Source organism: Cynocephalus volans, chromosome 16 (assembly GCF_027409185.1).
Source record: "Cynocephalus volans isolate mCynVol1 chromosome 16, mCynVol1.pri, whole genome shotgun sequence".
Taxonomy (NCBI): Eukaryota; Metazoa; Chordata; class Mammalia; order Dermoptera; family Cynocephalidae; genus Cynocephalus; species Cynocephalus volans.
In genome coordinates, this window is record NC_084475.1 from 58,964,376 (window position 1) to 58,985,306 (window position 20,931).

The 20,931-nt window shown below is 36.3% G+C and overlaps 1 protein-coding gene across 1 annotated transcript in view; it reads left to right on the forward strand.

The window, feature by feature from the left end:
- CNTLN (centlein) overlaps nucleotides 1–20,931 on the forward strand; it is a 289,401-nt gene that overhangs the window by 186,547 nt on the left and 81,923 nt on the right. Inside the window, exons 15-18 of the mRNA XM_063081076.1 lie at nucleotides 3,786–4,318; nucleotides 10,550–10,729; nucleotides 19,936–20,027; nucleotides 20,114–20,337. Coding sequence (XP_062937146.1) covers nucleotides 3,786–4,318; nucleotides 10,550–10,729; nucleotides 19,936–20,027; nucleotides 20,114–20,337 — 1,029 coding nt within the window. The remainder of the gene's footprint in view (nucleotides 1–3,785; nucleotides 4,319–10,549; nucleotides 10,730–19,935; nucleotides 20,028–20,113; nucleotides 20,338–20,931) is intronic.

The following is a 20,931-nucleotide window of genomic DNA, read 5'->3' on the forward strand; positions in this document are numbered from 1 at the left end:
TTCAAAGTCTTTAGAAGTAGTGTCTCTGTTTTGTTATTTGTCCTCCATTTTAAACTTGAATGAAAATAATTTTGACCAGTTCTTATGATTAAACACAGATTCACATTGGGCAGTTAACTCACTTTAAAACCACATACATTTTCAGTTGGGGTGTGTAAGGGTGGAAAGGTGTGATACCTTTCCTCACCCATCATAAGGGTTATGGCTGACACTCTTATAACAAAAGACAGGTTAATGAGAGAAAAGCATAACAAATTTATTTAATCCAAATTTTACATGACATGGGAGGCTTCAGAATGAAGACCCAAAGACTCAGGGAACTGTCTCTTTTTTTGCACAGCTGGTAGGTACAGGGATCTAAACCCTTGACCTTGGTTTTACAAGACAGTGCTCTAACCAACTGAGCTAACCAGCCAGCCCAGGGAACTATCTGTTTTTATGCTAAGGTTTGATGAAGAACAGACAGCCGGGTAGAAATATGATTGGACAAAGGGATATAATCTAATGGTAATAGACTAAGGGGGGAAACCCACAAGTCCTGTCTGTCCAGATTCTTCTTAACCTATTGGCATTCCTTCCTCCTGGTATGGGGCAGGACCCCTCTGGAATGAGAGTCTTCAAGGGAGAAAGCAGAAGAGAGAAATGACTTTTCTAGGTTTTATGGTTTGCTTTGAGGGAGAGGAGTTCTAGTTCCTATGACTTGCCTTGGATGAGAGGAATTCTGTTTTCTGTGACTCGTTTCAGGGGAGTAAGAGGCAGGGGAGACAGAAGGGCAGGAGAAGGTCAGAGAGACCTTGCTTCCGAGGCCTTCCAGTGTCCTTCAGTTCAAAGTACTCAGCATTGCAAGGTGCCATACTTTGGGGTATTGTGTTCTGAGCCCTGACATATATAGAATTTTCATGAGTTGTACCCAAATTAAGATGGAATTTAATCAAAAGAAAAAAATAATGCTAATTTCCAGAACTGAAATCTCAGTTTTAAGATGTTTGTTACCTTTGTTCATGACGTTTTATTTTATTTGAAATTATAAAATTGATTTAATGGCTAATTCAGCATATTTAGCACAAATAATTATATTTTAGTTCAAGTAATTTTATTAGGTAGCTGTTAAGATTAATGAAAATAGAAACAATAAGATGATGATGATGATAATAAATTGTTTAGTACTTACTGTCTGCCAGGAATTGTGGTTTATTATCACATTTAATACTCACAACAAACCTGCAAGGTAGATATTACTGTTCCGATTTCACAGATGGTAAACTAAAGGTAAAAAATAGGTTAAATATTTTACCAGCTAAAGCAACCAGAGCTGGAAGTGAGATACAGACCTGACTCAAAATTCTGTTTCCCCTAGACCATACTCTTTATTAATATTTTTATACTATCACTATCAAAGTCAATATTTTTTAAAAAAGGAATTGCTTATTTGCACCAAATGTATATTTAAAAAATAGAGTGTATTCTACTCACTCTACCCTGAAACCTAATATGCTAAAATATTTTAAATTGTATTTATTGAAAATATCTTGTTTGGGGCAGTGATTAAAGATCCACTGAGAGAAATTGGAGGGTTGTATGAAAGGTGATGTTTCTTATTTGTCTGTAATATATTTTACCTAATGGAGAATAAAATTTGGAGGTAGAGTGATTTGGAAGAAGTAAAAGGGATTCAGCCAGAGTTTGTTTTTTTGAACACTGTATTTTTTGTCACATTAACCAGCTCTGCATTAAAGTATTTGCACTGAGATAGAATAATAAAATCTTTTTTACAGAAATACACAGAAGTCTACAATAGTCTGGTACGAAATTTTTCATATACCTATACTCCAGGTCAAGAGTAGTCCCTATAAAGATATAGGTCCAGCAGTAGGTGAGTATATCATACTGTGGAATAGAAGTGATTAAAGTTAGGTGAGATTCTTATTTTGTTGGGAAATATCCATGCCTCAGGAGAGGATAGCCAATCAGTAAATGACTGTTGAATTAAATGACGGGGTTGAACTCACAAGAATAGAGGATACAGAAGGTAAATCAGAGATGATTGAAACTTATGTTTGGGAAACAACTTACATTTTCACCATCATAAGTCAAGTTCAGCAAACTGGAAAGTATTAAGAATATGCATATATTTTATTCTTTGTATTCTGGAATATTGTTATTTCAAATCATTGGTAGTTGTTTTAGTCTCCTCAGGCAGCTATAACAAAATACCAGTAAACTGATAAGCTTAAAACAATAGAAATTTATTTTTCACAGTTCTGGAGGCCAGGAAGTCCAACATCAAAGTGCCCACAGCTCAATGTCTGGTGAAGGCTTGCTTTCTGTTTCATAGGTGATGCCTTCTAGCTGAGTCCTTACGTGGCAGAAGGAACTAGCTAGCTCTCTGGGATCTCTTTTATAAGGGCACTAATCTTATTCATGAGGTCTCCACCTTCATGACCTAATCCCCTCCCACAAGCCCCCCTCCTAGTACCATCACATTGGTGATTAGGTTTCAACCTATGAATTAGGGGCAGACACAAGCATTCAGATCCCTGCAGTTTTCAATATATCAAAAATGTTTCTCCTTTGAGGAATTTTGTTTTAAAAGTAAATATGAGTCTGTGTTGTTTTTCAATTATTTAGATTTCTTGCTTATCTCCAGTTCTTTCTTGACTCCAGTTTTTTGTTCATTTTCCGTATATATATCTGGGTGACTTCTTCTCATATGTCTTATGGAATACTGGGAGGGGCACAAAATCCTGAATTTGAATTCCAGTTCAAATCAGGAAAGGTTTACCCTTATGTGTAATTTAAGTTTTCAGAATCTCTCTTTTTTATTCTGAAAAGATAATTATTGGTTCTACTTACCTCATGTTCTTGAGATGATCAGAAGAGGAGATCATGTTTGTGAAACTATTTTGTAAATAGTAAAAATGTACTTTACAAATAGTAGTGCTTGTTATTTATTTTTCAGTATCTAAATATAAATCAACTCCTCCATGAAATTGTTATATAAATTAGAATTAATTGCTCTTTCCTTGATGGCAAATAGACCATATCCTTTATTGAGCTTATGTATGCAATTGTCTGTCTTTCCAAATAGATTTTGAAATTTCTTAGTGCCAGGAAGTATATGTGACCATTGCTATGTCCTACAGCATGAACATTGTATATTGAAGTAATGGGAAAAATTTATTTGTAACCTTGAAATCATTGTAATTTGAAATGATTAGACTTTATTTTTTGGTAAAATGTTCCTTTAGTGTATAAGCTAAGGACCACATAACTACTAAAATTATGTTTTTCTAAATTAGGAAAAAAGCAGCCTCTATAGATTATTTTGTATTCAGTTATCACTTTTTTATATGATTGTTGAATATTGAAGAGAAATGGTATTTATTAATACAGTTTCTCTCTGTACCTATTTTTGACTTTATGTGTAAATTGTTTTTCTTTGAAAATATTTTTTCCACGATGAATAGAGTGTACAGCCAAAGCACTTACGATCTCAGAAAACTCTGCAATTTATTAACATACTTAGTCCTATGGCACTTTGTGTAGAATTTTAACTCTTTTACCATCTGTCCTTTATTCAACAGATGTATTATTGCATTTTTGAATGTATTCATAGACACCACCTTAGAATTACTTAAAAATTAAGTACTTTAGGCTTATTTTGTCCTTGTGCCAAATGTAATTTTTTTTTCATAAGTTAGAATGATAATAAAAGTACAGTAGATTACGGTTTTGGATTTATAAAAGAAATTAATTTAATTTATAAATTAAACTCTTCTGTTTAGATCATTGAATTGGAAAATCGGCTAAAATCTTTTGAGAAAAGGTCGAGAAAATTAAAAGAAGGGAATAAAAAATTAATGAGAGAAAATGATTTCCTGAAATCCCTCTTAAAACAGCAGCAAGAAGATGCAGAGATCAGAGGAAAAGAGCTAGAAGAGCTAGTAAAGGGGAGTAAAGATGTAGAAAAAGACAAAACTGAACTTCAAGTAAAAATCAGTGAGCTGGAGAGGGAAGTCACTTCCCTGAGACAAGTGGCGGAAGCTAATGCATCGAGAAATGAAAGTGAAGAGCTGATGAATCCAATGGAGAAATCTCACCATTCAGCAGACAGTGCTAAATCTGAGATGGCCACCATGGAAGTGAGATCTGGGCAATGTGATTGTAAAACAACCACCACCAAGGTTAAATTTAAAGCTGCCAAGAAAAAGTGTTCTGTGGGTCGTCACCACACTGTTCTCAATCACTCCATCAAGGTTATGAGCAGTGTGTTTGAGAACCTCAGCAAGGATGGCTGGGAGGATGTGAGTGAAAGCAGGTAAGGGTCTCATTAACTTAGCTCTGTGGTGGGGACACTGCATATGTAAAGAACTGGCAAATGGAGATTGAATTTCAACTACTGTTGATTTGGTATTCAGAAAAAATACTGTCAGATCCTTTGAAATATCTTGGGAGGTCTTGTTCTGAGCTTATTGACTGAAATTTGCATGCAAAATTAGCCACAACTGCATGAGTATTTGAATAGGTGCCAGGAAACCCAAAAGAAGGCAATGCTTGATTTCTTCCAGTGATGCTATTTTCATGCAGTCATGAGGCTTGAAATTGACAGTTTGGCAGGTTGATTTAATTTGCTGGCCCTTTGCATATTCACCACTGACAGCTAAGGATTCCCAGGCAAGCCTACTAAGTCGGTTTAGTTATCTTGTGACATGCCAACCTGGGAGGAGAAACATTTTCCCCCCTTAATTTAGTTAGATAAATTTTGAATGACCCATTTCAGCTTGTTACCAGATGTCTACAAGCTGTTTAACATCCTTTAAATTAAGAACCATCTTCACTAATTATTTCATGTATGTATTATGCAAAGTCATTGTACTAACTTTAATTGAATGGTGGTTAAAAATTACTTCTTTAAAGTTATAGCTCTACAGATTCTTAGTCTTAAGTTATATAACCCCTAGTGGATAGCAACAGGAGAATACTAAAAATCTATAATATTTCTTTCTTACCCCTGGCTATACATTCATATACGCAGTTGCAGCACATCAGTAAAATCACAAAGGCAGATGAATGATATAACATCTTCTTATTGTACCTGGACAATAGGAAAGTTCAGTGTTGCCATAATTGCTAATAAATTGTCCAATTTACCATAATTTTTAAAATTCTACCTGGTTTTATAATGACATATACATCCTTTTTATTTTCCCTAGTTTTTTTGTTTTGTTTTGTTTTGTTTTTAAATCTTCAGTAGTGGTTCTGTTTCAGATTTGGGATGCCTCTAGATAGTTTTCTTAATCACAGACATAGAACTGCAAATTATTTTAAAACCTGTTTTCCAAACTTGTTTGCATACTAGAATCACCTGGAGGTCTTATAAAAATTCTGAAATTCAGGCCACACCCTAGGCCAAAGAAATTATAATTTTGGGGGTGGGATACAGACTTCAGTATTTTTTGAAGATTCCCAGCTGATTCCAATGTGCAGACAAGTTTGGGAATCACTGTTTTAAGTTATCATCAGGTCAAGCCCCTTGTCCTCAGGCAGATAAAGAAAAACCAAATTTGTGAAGATAAGGCTATAAGACTAAATCTCCATTCCCATTTCCTTATTACCACTTTGCAGGTTCTTCCCTGCTCTCAAAAGCAATTAGAGATAAAATCCTATTTAACATAAAACCCACTAAGAATTAATCTGAATCTTCAAGAAAATTCTAGTCTCAGCCACTTGGTACTACCATAGCATTCACAATATGGCAGTGCAGTTCATTTATATGCATGTATGAATGTATGAATAAATACATGAAATTTAGGTAATACACTCAGTTCTGATTTCATCATATTAGTGCATATGCACAACATCACATATTTTGGAAGATGTATCACAGAATATATCTTAAAATATTGTCGTTTAAGTTATTTAGTAGTGAAACTCAATTTTACACTGTAATAAGTGTCCCATTTCCTGTCTGAAGGAACAGTCAGTCTCAGGAATCACTCAGCTTCAAAGAATTCTCAAACAATTAGCAATCCTGCAGTGGAACTTAAGGGACTTCAGAAAATTCTATTTCTTTTAGCTTTTCATAGTCTGAAATATAAGAAAGTTACTTGAATACTGAGAAAAATAGAACTTAGTCTTATACATAAAATACAGTATTGTATAATTATCACCTTATTAATATTTATCTCCCATGGTTGGATAGTATTTATAAGAGCATGCCTATTCAGTGATGGGTGATAACCAGGAGGAATTGTTTACACCTTCAAGAAGAAATACAATTTCAGTGTCCCTAGCAAATTAAAGAATGAGAACAGTGAAATTTGTAGGGAAAAGCACAGAAATAAGAATTTATTAAGTAGATTATAAAGGGTAGCAGAATATGCCACCCCAAAATGTACTACTTTGGCATAAGGATTATTTTGAGCTGAAGGCAACTGAGAAAAAGCAGATGCAAGAAAAGCTCTCTGCCCTTCTCCGAAAAGTGGTGCATAGATTTACAAAGGTTTCCCTCCTCCCCTCTACAAGAAAGGGCAAAAGGTAAAGACCTGAGACAACTTTAGCACATAATGAGCCTGGGGATGGCACCAGAGGAATCTACATAACAAACTCTACTAACTAACCTTTATCTACCATTAGTTTCCTACATACTTGTCCATATTTGATTTGTTGCTCCTTAGGACTCAAGGTCCTTTGTCTTATCATTTCTTAAAAAATTTATTGTTCTTTGTTGAGGATGCTTTAAAAGTTGGAGTTCTAAGCCGTCTCTTTGAGATACTCACTTCTGGGTACTCCCATGTGTTATGAGTGTGATAAACTTGTTAATAAACTTGTTTTTTTCTCTCTCTCTCTCTTGTTAATCTGTCTTTTGTTACAGGAGCCCCAGCTGAGAATTTAGAAAGGTAGAGGGAAGGTCCTTTTTTTCCATCCCTACAATTATAATTTCTACCTCTATTTTCTCTTATCATTAAATTCTTTTTTTAATTGCCTGGTTACTTTTCTCAAACACACAATAAATGTTCGTGAGTCTATGTGTTTGTCCTAACTGACTTTATGTCTCTTCTTACTGGTGCATTTTATTTTCATTCAAAATTACTTTAAAAGACACTAATGATCTTTGACCTTTTTAAAAATTTTTTGCTTCAGGAATATCATGCCATTTTGATCCTTTTAAAGTTTTCAACCTAAGTCCTAAAGCCCTTTCTATCTCTCTTTTGTTTTCACTTATAAAGCAGTATATTCACTTGCAGCACCACTTTTTATAAAAACAGATGATTCCAACTGATAGTGTTTGGGACACAGTACCTCAGGAAATAATAGCTGAGGAAATTTGAGAATTGGCAGGTGCTGGAAGAATTCTCTGACCACCGCTGAAGTAGGTTGTAAGACTGTCATGTGAGAGGTGTTCTTTCTATACTGGAGGAAAGACATCCTTATCTTTAAAGATAGAGGAACTCTAAGATGAATCTGAATGAGTAGTCTTTGCTAAGTGTCCCGCAGTTTACTACATTTAGCTCCAGACCCTTTTGTCCTATCACATTTTTTCACGACTTTCCACTCTTCATCAAACCTAGTATTAGAAACACTCAGGTCTTTATTTCCTTAGGAAGACTCCTGTGTTATGTAAAACTTACATTAAGCAAATTTGTGTCTTTTGTTAATCAGCCTTTTGTTACAGAGTTTATGTTCCAGCTGAGAACATAAAGTAAGTAAAGGAAAGGATTTTTTTCCCCTGCCACAACACAACTGTACCATTATTTAGAGTGCATCTTAAGGGTTAGGACCATGGACTCTGTGGCCACACTGCCTTTGTTCAATTCCTGACTTTAACATCCTCCAGCTGTGTGACCATAGGCGTGTTATTTGACCTGTGTGTGCCTCAAGTTTCATCATCCATAAAATAGGCATAGTGATAGGATCATATTCATAGACACATTGTGAGAAATAAATTAGATAATACATTAAAATAGAGCCTAAAATATGTTAGTTCCTATGTAAGTGTTTGCCACTGTTATTACAATGAATCATTTTATTTGTAGTTCCAAACTCTTCCTCCCACCCTACGCCTAAGATATTTGTGTGTGTGAAGTGTGTGCATTTCTTTCTTCATTCATTCATTCATTCTCAATGATGGTCAAGGATTCTAAAAATGTTACAATGAAATTGGACAGTCTTAGATAACAAAGATTTGTCTTCCACAGATTGCCAGTATGGGTCCTTTTTAGGCCTACATTATGTTGCCATTTGTAGATTCTGTAAATGAATGTCCCATGAACATCTCTTAAAGAGATGTAAACTTGGGTAAGCTAAAACAATTTATTTCTCAAGATGATTTTAATTCAACCCAGATTTCTTCAGTGGAGTTAATGGAACCATTAGTTTTTTGATTGCAAAGATTTTTAATCTTGGAAAATTTTATACTGTTATTTTTTTAATGACCTATTTGTTCATTTGACCCTCCTTGAAATCCTACTTCTGCTGTGCTCTCCATAAATTTGTCAAAAATAGATGTATCTATGCTTTCTCAAAATAATAATTCTGTTTAGGTTTTCATTGCTTTTTTATAGATTACTCTAGATTTGGATTCATAGAATTTTGCATACAGTTAATCTCTTGACACACTATTTTAGGGTAAAGTACAATAGTAGACTTTCTTTCATTTTGTTAAGTTTTTGATGGAAGACAAGATGAAATGCATAACAGACTGTGAAGTGAATAAATTCATTTATTTAATCATTCAACAATATTCATTGCCTGTCTGACTACCAGATACATTACATAAAAATAAAGTCCATATAGATTAGAGATTTCATGACAGAGTGAAAATTCTAAAAGTATTGTGAGAAATTACAAGATTACTTTTTTATAATCTTGGAGGATCTCTAGAAAGCATACTTAAGCAAGACATGAAAATACAGAGCCACATATGAAAAAAATTAACAAGACTTTAAGCATCTATGACAAAAGACAATATAAAAACAGTTGAAAGTCAGAAGACTAACTTGAAGAAGGTACTCGTATTTACAGCATGTAAAGAAGGTAAAGGACTAATATCCAGAATATTTAAAGGTTACCTATATATTATTATATTGAAAGACAACCCAATAGATAACGGGCAATGCTGTGCACAGGATAGCTTGAGTGGATGGCTCAGCAAAGCAAAGATTCTGAATATGTCTGTAGCAGACAGAGGTGGTATGTGGCGCCTCTGACAAGAGCAACGAGAAACGTTATAGACACCTAAGCACATGCCCTTTCTGTTGGCAGTTTTTTTTCCATTTAAAAAGCTGGTACTGCTGGGAAGCTGCTGCAGCAGTGACAGATTTATCTCCACAAATCCCCCATCAAAATAAACGACTTGGAGGGCATAACCAAAAAGTCAAGGATAATATCTACAATAGAACTAGTTGACATGAACAGGTGGGGATAACCACTAGCAGCTACAAGATCCTCATGATATTAGGAGAGAGAAAATTGGTGTTTGATGGCCTGGAAACAGAAAAATATGAATTCTCTAATTCAATCACCAGGAAATGCAGCAGGCCAATCTGAGTAGCAACTGAAACTAGGAGGAGAGTCTATAGGATCTAGTTTGTAAGTAAATGTCAGGGAACCATTATAATGTCTGGCATGCTGAAACAGGGTTTCTCCTATGAACTGTCTATACAAAAAGACAAAAACTTCCTTACCAAACCAAGCCCCACACTGAAGAGATGCTGCTGTGAAAAGAAACCAAGTTGAGTGTTACAAGGACAGTAGCCTCCTGTGATAGTTAATTTTATTTGTCATCTTGGAGGATGGTTTTGGATGTGATTAACATTTAAATCAGTGAGTTTTTGGTAAAGCACATTGCCGTCCACAATGGAGATAGTCCTCATTCAATCAGTTGAAGTCCTGAATAGAACAAAATGCAGCCTCCAAGAGCATGGAGGAATTCATCGGGCTGCCTTTGGATTTCCTCTGCACCATTAGCTCCCTTGGGTCTTATTCTTCTTACTTGTTTTCTGTACCCCCACCCTTACTAAGATAACAGTTACATGAGGGCAGAGATTGTTTTTCTACTTTATTCCCTTACTGCTTTATCTTTCATGACCAGGAAAGTGCCTGGCCCATAGTTAGTGCTTAACAAGTATTTTACTGAATGACGAATAGACATAAGGGATGGAACTAGAATCGATGAGTGAAAGCCTCAGAGATTCAAATTTTGTCCCAGATGAAGGAAAAACTTTCTTTAGAAATATTAAACCTTTCTGGTTTGGCTCAGAACATAGCATATGTTCCAACCCTGGAAATGTTAAAGCATGTGTTTCCTGAGTTAATGCTTGGTAGAAATACTATAGACTAATCTATTTTCTTGTTGAGATTCTATAATTTTGTAAAATATTTTTAAACTAATTTTTCTCTTTTTAAATTGAGAACCACTAAATGCCCAAATTAAACTTATAGATATATATAAATCGGTTCTATAATAGTATTTGGTCTTGACCTTAAAAGAAGTGCACGTTAACAACTCCTATTCTTGGATATTTTTGTCTCTGCTTTTCTCCAAAAGCAGTGATTCTGAAACACAGACCTCTCAAAATTTGGGAACAATTATTGTAGAAACATCTGAGAAAATAAGTCCTACAGAAGACAGAAGAGACCAGAAAGAAAGTGATCAAACAGAAGACAGCCAAGCACAAGGAAAAGAAATAGTCCAAATATATTCAGATACAGATGGCAAAACCCCAAAGGTAATATGACACATGTTTGCTTAATTGTAAACTATGTTACTAATTTTATCTTGTGGGCTTATAACTTAAATCAGTAAAGGTTGCTAGTGATTTAATTTGAATCCTTAAAAATTAAGTCTTCTTTGAAGTATACAGAAGAAAACATTCACTTTTTAGTAATGTTTAAATACCAGTTTATTACAGTATTTTTTGCATAGATGAAAATAGAAATAAATACTATTCTTATAAACATAAATCTTAATGTGTTTATATTTCATCAAAAAAATAAAGGTTGGTAATAAGCTCGTTATTGTTTTCAGGTATATGAAGAGAAGAAACTTCTGTATTTATATTAGCCTTTGTGATAATAAAGTTGTTTAGTATAACTAAATCTTTAAATTAGTGATTTCTACCTAATTCTCAAACGTATTTTAAATCTTGAAACATTAATGTTCCAGTACAACTTATTCAATAATTCCTACCACTGATACATCATGGCACCAAAGGTTTACCTATTCAGCATAAATCAGTGAAAAATTGAGGAAAGATAATTTAATTTTGTTATAAAAATTAGGTTGTCTTTGAATTAACCTATAGGATTCTTTTAAAACCAAATCCAAAAAAAGTTTGATTTTTGAGATCTAGCCAGAACTTTGGTAAAAGTTTAAGGATTTCAAAGGTCTATTTTAGGTACTACCAGAATAAAGTTCAGACCAAGAATTATATGCTGAATGGCTGATGATTAATTGATTGATAAATATATAGATTTTATAGAAATCACCTTTTTTTTTTTTTTTTTTTTTTTTTCTTAAGGCTAGAGAGAAGGAACACAGAAATCTGTAACTGGTTGTGATCATTTACTTACAAACACCACTGTACTGGGACCAACCAGAAATCACCTATTTTGCCATATGTTATTTGGTTGGGAATTTTCTTTAGTTGTAGTCTTTTATGTCAGTTTAATGAGTTTGTACATAAAAGTAACTTATAACTCCTTTCATATGACAGTACAGTATGAACTACTTTGATTAGATATACACGTATTGTTGGAAGTCAGAAAATAAATAAGGCCCAATTGTAGCAAGTGTGTTTGTATAATATTAGAACCTCTCACTAACCCCAAAGGTACCATTTTCCTGACTTTAGTTTAGTCACTTTTCTTTTTTTCTTTATAATTTTACCTCCTTTAGCGTTGTGGTTAATTTTGCCTATTTTTGAATTTTATGGAATCTATACAGTATGTCTTTTGTATATGGCCTCTTTTGTTCAGTACGATGCAAAGTCCATTCATTTTTGTTGTAAATATACATATGAGTGTATTCATTGTCTGAATATACTACAATTTGTCCATTCTGTTGTTGAAATTTGGGTTGCAAATAATGCTGCAGCGAATATTCTTATACATGTCTTCTGTTGCATAAGTGTGAACATTTCTATATTGAAAACCTAGGAGTGGAATTACTGCACCATAGGTTATGTATTTCTAAGATTTTCATTGATAATGCTATTTTCCAAAGTGTTGCGCCCACCAGGAGACTATGGAAATTTATTACTGCTCTTTATTGGTATGTTAGTCTTTCTCATTTCATCCACTTTTGTATGTATTTTGAGGTATATAATTGTGAGTTTAAATTTCTGTAATTACCAATAAGTATTTTCTTGTGATTATTGGCCATTTGGAATTCTTAAGCAAATTGCCTCTTCAATTTCAGATTAGGGATGATTAAAAAAAAAAATGCCTCTTCAAGTCTGTCCATTTTACAAATGAGCTATCTATGTTTTTCTTATTGATTTGTAGGGGTTCTTAAATATGTTACATGTGAACCTTTTGTTGGTTATATACATTGTAGATATCTTTTCCTACTCCATGGCATGCCTTTTTACTCTTCGTAATAGAGTCATTTGAAGGACATGTCTTAATTCCAATGTGGTCAAATTTATGAATTTTTTCTTTATGAATAGCACTTTTTGTATTCTGTATAATAATTATTTCTCTACCTCAACTTAGGTATATTCCTATACTAACTTCTATGTTTTTTTTAATATATATTTTCTGATTTACTGTTTTGATTTTCACATCAATGTCTAGCATTGGTTTTTGCAAATAATGTAAGATAGGGATTTTCACACTTTTTCTCACCGTACTCAATAGTGCTACATTTGTTGTGAATTTTCTGTCCACTGTGTTCAACAGTTTCACTTTGTTGTAAATCAGATGTGTATACACCTGTGGATATGTCTCTAGACCTTTTCTTCTGTTCATAAGTCTATTTATCTGTATCATGCTGTCTCATTACTGTTCTTGCATAGTAGTCTTGATGGCTAATAGAACAATTCCCCACCTTGTGGTACTTCAAGAGTATCTTTATTACTCTTGGTCCTTTACTTTTCAAAATGAATTTTGAATCAGTTTAAGTTCATCAAAAAATCTTTTTGGTATTTTGATAGTGATTGTTTTATTATAAATTAATATAAAACAGTAGGAAGATTCTGAGAGGTGGAGAGAAGGTGGTAGACCACCTAGGAACTTCATGACTCAAGGAACAACATAGTGGTGTGTTCTGTGGGTTTTCATTTTGCTTCATGTATCTTGGCCTGGATGCCAAAGAAACCTGCAACCTGGACACCCCAATAGGTTAGATGATAAAAGCTTCCAATAAAACTCTGCTCTTTCTAGCTGAGGGACCAGGAAAAAGCAAGCCTAGCAAGATAGAAAACTTTACATAGTAAGTGCCCTACTGCAGCCAAACACCATGGGAAAAAATTGCAACCCCATCTCTGCCTGCATTGGTAAAGACCTAGTGGGAACCTAGACTTTGACTCTCACCTAGCTATAAGGAGACACCGCTCACCCCTCCTCCTCCCATCACTGTGATGTCCTAGAAGACCAAGTGGGGAGCTGTAATGACTTCCTCCCCTGCATGTCATTGTTGACCACAGAGGGATCCTGCACATCCATCTTCATCCAGCAGTAAAGAGGTGCCACTTTCCCCTCCAAGCAGGGTGATTTCAGAGGCTAAGTGCAGAGATAGGGACTTTCATTACCTCCCATACCTAACAAACCCCTAAACCCCTCCCCATGGTGTTGGTAGAAGCCAAGTGGGGAACACTAATAAGGCCCCCTTCATCTCCTAGCCATGATGGTATCAGCAGAGTCCTGTTGGGAAGCCTGAACTTTCACCCCCACTAAGCAGTAGTGAGGTGCCCCTCCCCAGCCAGAGTTGTCAACAGAGACTGGATTTCCATTCACAACTGGCAGTAATTAGATGGTGCACCCCTTGCCCCATCAGTGTGATATCACAGCAGGCCTAAGATCCAGGAACATAATAACCAAAATGTCCAGGATACAATTAAAAATCAGTCATCAGACCAAGAACCAGGAAAATCTCAACTTGAATGAGAAAAGACAGGTAACAGAAGCCAATGGCAAGATGACAGATGTTGGAATTACATGACAAGCATTTTAAAGCGCTTGTCATAAAAATGCTTCAACAAGCAATTATGGACAGGCTTGAAATAAATGAAAAAAGCAGAACATCTCAATAAGAAATAGAAACTCTTAGCAAACAAATAGAAGATACAAAAAAAGGTCCAAATGGGAATTTTAGAACCAAAAAATAAAATAACTGTTTGGTGTTTGCCCCATAGAGGGTGGCATCAACCATAATTGGTTCAGATGTCAAGACTGATGACAGCACACACCCACCAAGAGAGGAGAAAAGCTTTATTATTCACATACTAGGATAGAGAATGTAGAAATGTATGCACACAAGTATGAGCACTGGTTTTTGACAAAGGTGCTAGAACAATTTAATAAAGAAATGATAGTCTTTCAACAAATGTTGCCAGAGCGTTGGATATTCCTAGGCCTAAACCTCACACTTTATGCAAAAATTAACACATTAAATTATAAAACTTTAGAAAGAAATATAAGAAAATATCTTTGGGCCTTAGGGTGTGGTGAAGAGTTTTTAGACATGATACCAAAAGCATAAAAGAAAGCATTAATAAGTTAGACTTCATCAAAATTATGAACTTTTGTTTTGCCAAAGACCCTACTTAGAGGATGAAAAGACAAGCCACAGAGTAAGAGGAATACTTACAAACCACATATCTGACAAAAGGACTCGCATCTTGAATATATGAACAACTCTCAAAACTCAACAGTAAAAAAAATCAAACTTTCCAGTTAGAAAATAGGCAAAAGACATGAACAGAGATTTTAGCCATCTATATATCCTTTTTGGTAATTAGCACATTGTAAAGATGTTCAACATCATCAACCATTATCAGATTAAGACCATAATAAGATGCACCTCTAGTGAAACAGCCAAAATAAAAAATAGTGACAATGCCAAATACTGGCAAGGATGCAGAGAAACTGGATCTCTCATACCTTGAACTTAACATACAACCCAGCTATTATATTCTTGGACACTTATCCCACAGAAATGAAAAATTATGTTAACAAAACTGTATACGTGAATGGTTATAGCGGTTTTATTTGTAATAGCTGAAAACTGGGAACAACCAAAATTTCCTTCAGTAGCTGAACTGTTCAATTGTGGGTACATTCATACCACGAATACTACTCATCAATAAAAAGAAACAAACTGTTGATATACACAGCGTCCTAGTTTTGTAACCCCAAATTTCCCATCTTGGGTTGGAGGCTAGATTTTCCTTCTTGCCTTCTGTCTTTTGTGTTTCTATTTAAATGGAATTTTAAGACCACAAGGGGTTTCAGTTGTCCTACATTTTGCTGGCAACTTTGTTGGTTACTCATTTGTCTGTGGATTCTGCTTCACTTCATTTTTGGCCTCTGAGAATTTCCCTTGATGTTTTGCCATGTTAAAAAAAAATAGGTGTTTGTTTCATAGTATGAGAATTTTTATGAATTTCTAATCAGTTATTGTACTGTAAATGGAAGCCCAATTCTTTTTATGGTTGGTCCAGTTAATTTGATACCAAGTCTGGTGACAAATATTGGTAATTTAATTGGTAGTTTTGTTTTGGATTTTTTTACAGTGCTTAGTATGTGACTGACACTTAAATACTAATTGAATTTTAATTAAGCAGTGAAACATTTAAAAAATATACCTCCTTCTGATTTTGAAGACAAGTTCAGATGAGGTATTTCAAAAATATTTTGAGAAATGAAACATTGTTAGGATTTTGTAATCTCTGAAACTAATTAGATTAAAGGAAAACTTTAGATACAAGTTTCTGGTATATGTGTTATTAAAACATTTTTATTACTTTAGGTCCATGCCTTATGTATACTACAGCATAGTTTATGTATCTATCAACATAAAATATGTGGCTCATTGTCAAAGTAACAGTGGGTCAAATTTATTTTTTTCATGTTTGTTTTTATTATTGAATTTATTTATTTATTTTTACATTCAAAGATGTTGTTGTGGAGCAGTTGCGAGGGGAGAGAGGGGAAAGGGGAGGGGAATATGGTGGGAGGAGGAGAATATGTTGTTGAGGCCCATGGCACCCCCCTCATTCCAGCAGGGGAGCCCTGGATGCTTCTAGCAGTGGCTCTGTGGTCATTGCTGGACTGGACGTGGATGTCACAGGGGTGTGGCTGAGGCCCTTGGACCCCCACCACCCCAGCTTGGGAGCACAGGGCACTTCAAGTGGTGGCCTGGTGGTCATCACTGGCCTAGATGCAGATATCGGGGGAGTGTGGCTGATGCCCTCGGCCTCCCACCACCCTGGCTCAGGAGCCCGGGGTGCTTCTGGTGGCGACTCAGTGGTTGTTGCTGGACTGGATATGGCCACTCAGGTGGTCATGGCTGAGGCCTTTGGCCCTCCCCATCCCCAGCTTGGGAGCTGGGGGCTTCCAGTCCTTCTAGGTTTTATAGGTGTTCTTTGTTGGTGACTTGTTAATATCAGAACATTGTCTCTGATCTGTGGGTGTTTTGTGTTTTCTTTCAGTTCTGTGTTGGATTATTAGCTGCCCCCACTACTTAAACTCTGTACTGGAACCTGTTTGTTGTCCTTTGCTTAGTTCTAAGATGGGGAAACTTCCTGCGGGGACCAGCCCTTGAGCCCTGTGGTTGAGCTAAATTGCTGCTTTGCAGCTGATTCCTTGGGGAAGGCTATTTGTGCAGCTCAGGTTTTAATTGTTGACCTTGTAAGCATTTCCGGGTCTTTTGAGGTCTGGTACACATGGATTGTGTGGAAACTTGGTGTCTGGGCCTGAGGGTTTTTTTGGGGGGTTTTTTTTGTATTGAATCATAATTGATTATACATATTTTGGGATTCAATGTTAACATATATTGATCAAATCAATATTACTAGTATGTATATTGTTACAAATTGTACTTCTTCTTTATGCTCCTTGTCCAATCTCTCCGTAATCCCCCTCCCACCACTGATAACCCTAGATTTCTTCTTTCCTTTTGAAAGAATAATGGTTACTCTGTTGATTTGTTGCCTGGATGATCTGTCCAATGCTGAAAGATGTGTTCAGGTCCCCAAATATTATCATAGAGCAAATACTTCTTCTGTCACTCTGGAATGGTCTTTGTGGAGAGAGACATCCTATTCTTTTCTTTGGTCTCTGCTGGTGACTCTCCTTGTGTCAATGCACTCCAGTTGCTGGCAGGTCATCTGCGTGGCAGTTGTGGTGTCTAGCCACTTTTGCAGCAGCTGTGATGGCTGTGGTGGGTCACCCACATGGAGGTGATGTTTTCAGTATGCTCCTTGGCGCTAGTGGTGTGGCACTAGTGGTGTGCCTGGTTGTGGGGGGCAGGGTCTGATCCTTGGCTCCATGCCCTGGGTCCCCAGTCGGGACCCCAAGGATATGGAGATGTGCCTGGGTGTGGGCGAGGGTCTGGTCCCTGCTCCATATGCCGGGCCCCTGGGTGGTCCCCCAGGCACTGGCAGTGTGCGTGGTTGTGGGCAGGTGGTCCAGTCCCCGGCTCCACACCTCTGGTCCCCTGGTAGGCCCTGTTGTGTGCCTGGGCCAGAACTAATTTTTTGTCCTTTGCTTACTTCTAAAATGGGGGAACTTCCTGTGGGAACCAGTACTTGAGCTGTGTGGTTGAGCTAAATGCTGCTTTGCTGCTGTTTCCCTAGGGAAGACTTTTTGTGCAGCTCAGGTTTTAATAGCTGACTTTATAGGTACTTCCGGCTCTCCAGAGACGGGATGACCTGGGTTGTGTAGAAACTCTGATGTGGGCCTGAATCTTTTCATCAAATTGCACCCCTTGCAATTCTGCATTCCCGACCAGTCTCCTCTGAATGGTCCTGCACTGATTGGGGGGCAGGTCAGCTGTCCTTGTTGTGTCCTAGTGTTCTCCCAGTGGGCCGTCTCCCCCCATCGCCTGTGCTCCAAACAATTCTTGTGGGACGGGCCCTGCGCCGGTCCCTTGCGATGACTCACTGGCCTCTGAATGGCTCTCTTTTTTCAGCTGTTCTGGCTCCTCACACCTGTGTGGGTCCATGTGAACCCTATTAGTGGTCTTGCTGTCCTGGGGGCCACCAAGGTCCTCTTCTCCCCTGCTACCTCCAAGTAACTCCATCTGAAGGGCACAGCTATGACTTCTGCCGGCTCCTGCTCCATGCACTCAGCAGTTCCAGCCTTAAAGTGGCCGTGACCTGAAATGCTCCAAGCAGTTTTTTCTTTCTCTCATCGTGGCTTCTCCCCCTTCATGAACTCCGTAGGTCTCTCCTTCTCTTCCCCTGAGCTCCAGCGGTCCCAGCTTGGCTGTTATTACATTTTTATAGTTGTAAATTGGTTGATTTGTGGGAAAAAGTGATGCTGGCGATGGTCTATTCCACCATCTTGATTGGAACTTGGGCCTGAGACTTCAGCAAACTGCACCCCCTGCAGTTCTATCCTCCTGAGCAGTCTCCACTGAGTGGGCCTGTGCTGATTGGAGGGCAGATCAACTGTCCATGCTGTGCCCCAGTGTTCACCCAGTGGGCCTGTCTCCCCATCCCCCGACACTCCAAACACTTCCCATGGGGTGGGTTGTGCACTGGTCCCTTGCCATGACTCACTGGCCTTTGATTGGCTCCTTTTTTCAGTTGTCTGTGACCCTTCACTCTATGTGGCTCCACAGGAACCCTGTTAGTGGTCTTGCTGGGCTGGGGACCACCAAGTTCCTCTTTTCACTGGCAGCCTCCAAGTAACTTCATGTAAACGGCACAGCAGTGGCATTTGCCAGCTGTTGCTCTGTGTGCTCCCAGGGCCAGCCTTGAAGTGGTTGGGGCTCGAAACAGTCAAAGTGGTCCTTTCTTTCTCTTATCGTGGCTTCTCTCACCTTCATGGGTGAGAAAGACCGCTGAGCTCTAGTGGCCCCAGCTTGGCAGTTGTTGCTTTTTAATAGTTTTAAATTGGTTAATTGTGAGAGAGAGTGATGCTGGGGACCGTCTATTCTGCCATCTTGATTATGAATCTATTTTTTACTATAATTATTTATTTGTTCCTGAATTGGGATCTTTGAAAAAGTTCTTTTTTAAAAAAATAATTTTCAGATTGAACATATTCCTGTTTCTCAGCCAATAAATTCTTAAACAAGATCATGTATTCTATTACTGGGATTTATAATATTTTTGAAACATATTTCTATTTACAGTTTTTCTTTTTGAAAGGATTTTTAAATTGGTGAAATATTTTGGAAGAAAAGTTAATATGGCTTCATTTTATTTAGCCTCAGTGTATTGGAATGTCATGAGGAAAACATACAGACAGCTTCAAGGAAAGTTATATCAACAACATTATTTTTGCTTCATTTGTCAGAAGGTTATTAGCTTCATTTGTTATTAGCTCCATTTGTCTACATGCAATAGGCAAAAGTATTTGAGAAAAGGACCTAGATTCCCAGAGAATAAGTTATTACATATTCATATTTTACTTTTATTGTGGGTTTTTAAACTGACTCTAGGTTAAATTTCTACTTTTTTTTTTTTCTAGTGAAGTGCAATAGTGAGAAGTGGGATAGAGTAGAACAAGGAGCTCAGTCTATAACGATATTCTACTTCTTTTGAGTTGATTTTGTGTCTGTATCTTCTGCCTGCTTGTTCAACTTTAGTGCATATGTTAAGTTCATTTGTTACTTTTTGGTTATTAATTATAGAATTTTATTGTCTAGAGCTTTTTAAACTCTGAATAAATAAATATATTTTTAAGTTAAGAGATTTTTCTTGTTATATTGGTTCACTTGACATTGTTATTGAGTAGTTATCCAATTTTTATGAAATTTTCAATTTATTTTCATTACAAGAATACCAAAAAAACAACTTTTCAGAAGAGTGGTAATACGCAAAAGAGTTCACATACAGCAGTTTCTACCAAAGGTAAGAATGCATATGAAATTTACAATGTGTTTTTTGTGATTTAACCTGATTTTTTAAATATTATGAACAACATTATTTTTACATAGTCAACAAAGAAAAGTGCAAAAATATAACTGCCCAGAAATCAAGTAGCAATATTGTTTTATTACGAGAACGGATTATCTCCTTGCAACAACAAAACAGTATACTTCAGAATGCCAAGAAAGCAGCAGAATTGTCTGTTAAAGAATATAAAGAAGTCAATGAAAAGCTTCTCCATCAACAGCAAGTATCAGATCAACGATTTCAGACAAGCAGACAGACGATAAAGGTAACTTTAAGATTGAATTATAACAGACTGTATTATAAAAGTGGATATTTTATTTCACATGTGTTCTTTAGTGCATATTTGTGTTAGACACATCTATGAGTTTTTAAAAATTCCATGCACTGTTAACTAATGTAAATAGTTTAATTGCTAGACTTATTTAATAAAGTCCATATTAAGGGGCAATCTACATGAGGGAGGGAACTCCAAATCAAAAAGACAAATACTTTATTAGCACACCTTTTCCACTTAAGTTTTCGCTTCTTTTTATCATTTTTATATGTTCTGTATTGTGTTATATTTTAGTTTTTAAAAGCCAGCTTCATAAATGCATTTATGTTGTCCATTTGCTCATGTCTAAAACTTTGTATTTATGATTAAACTCTCATATTATTCAGTTCCTCCTTGCAATTACTAGTATAAAATGTGATTTTAATATAAATATTTATTTTAATGTGTTTCAGTAACATAGCAGTGATTCTTTGGTCCTTTTACTTATTGAATTTTCTGCGACAATTTTTAGACATATTATACCTTACACCTGGTAATCATAAGTTTCTCTTAAAGGAAATGAAAAAGAAAAGATTGTTTGTTTCT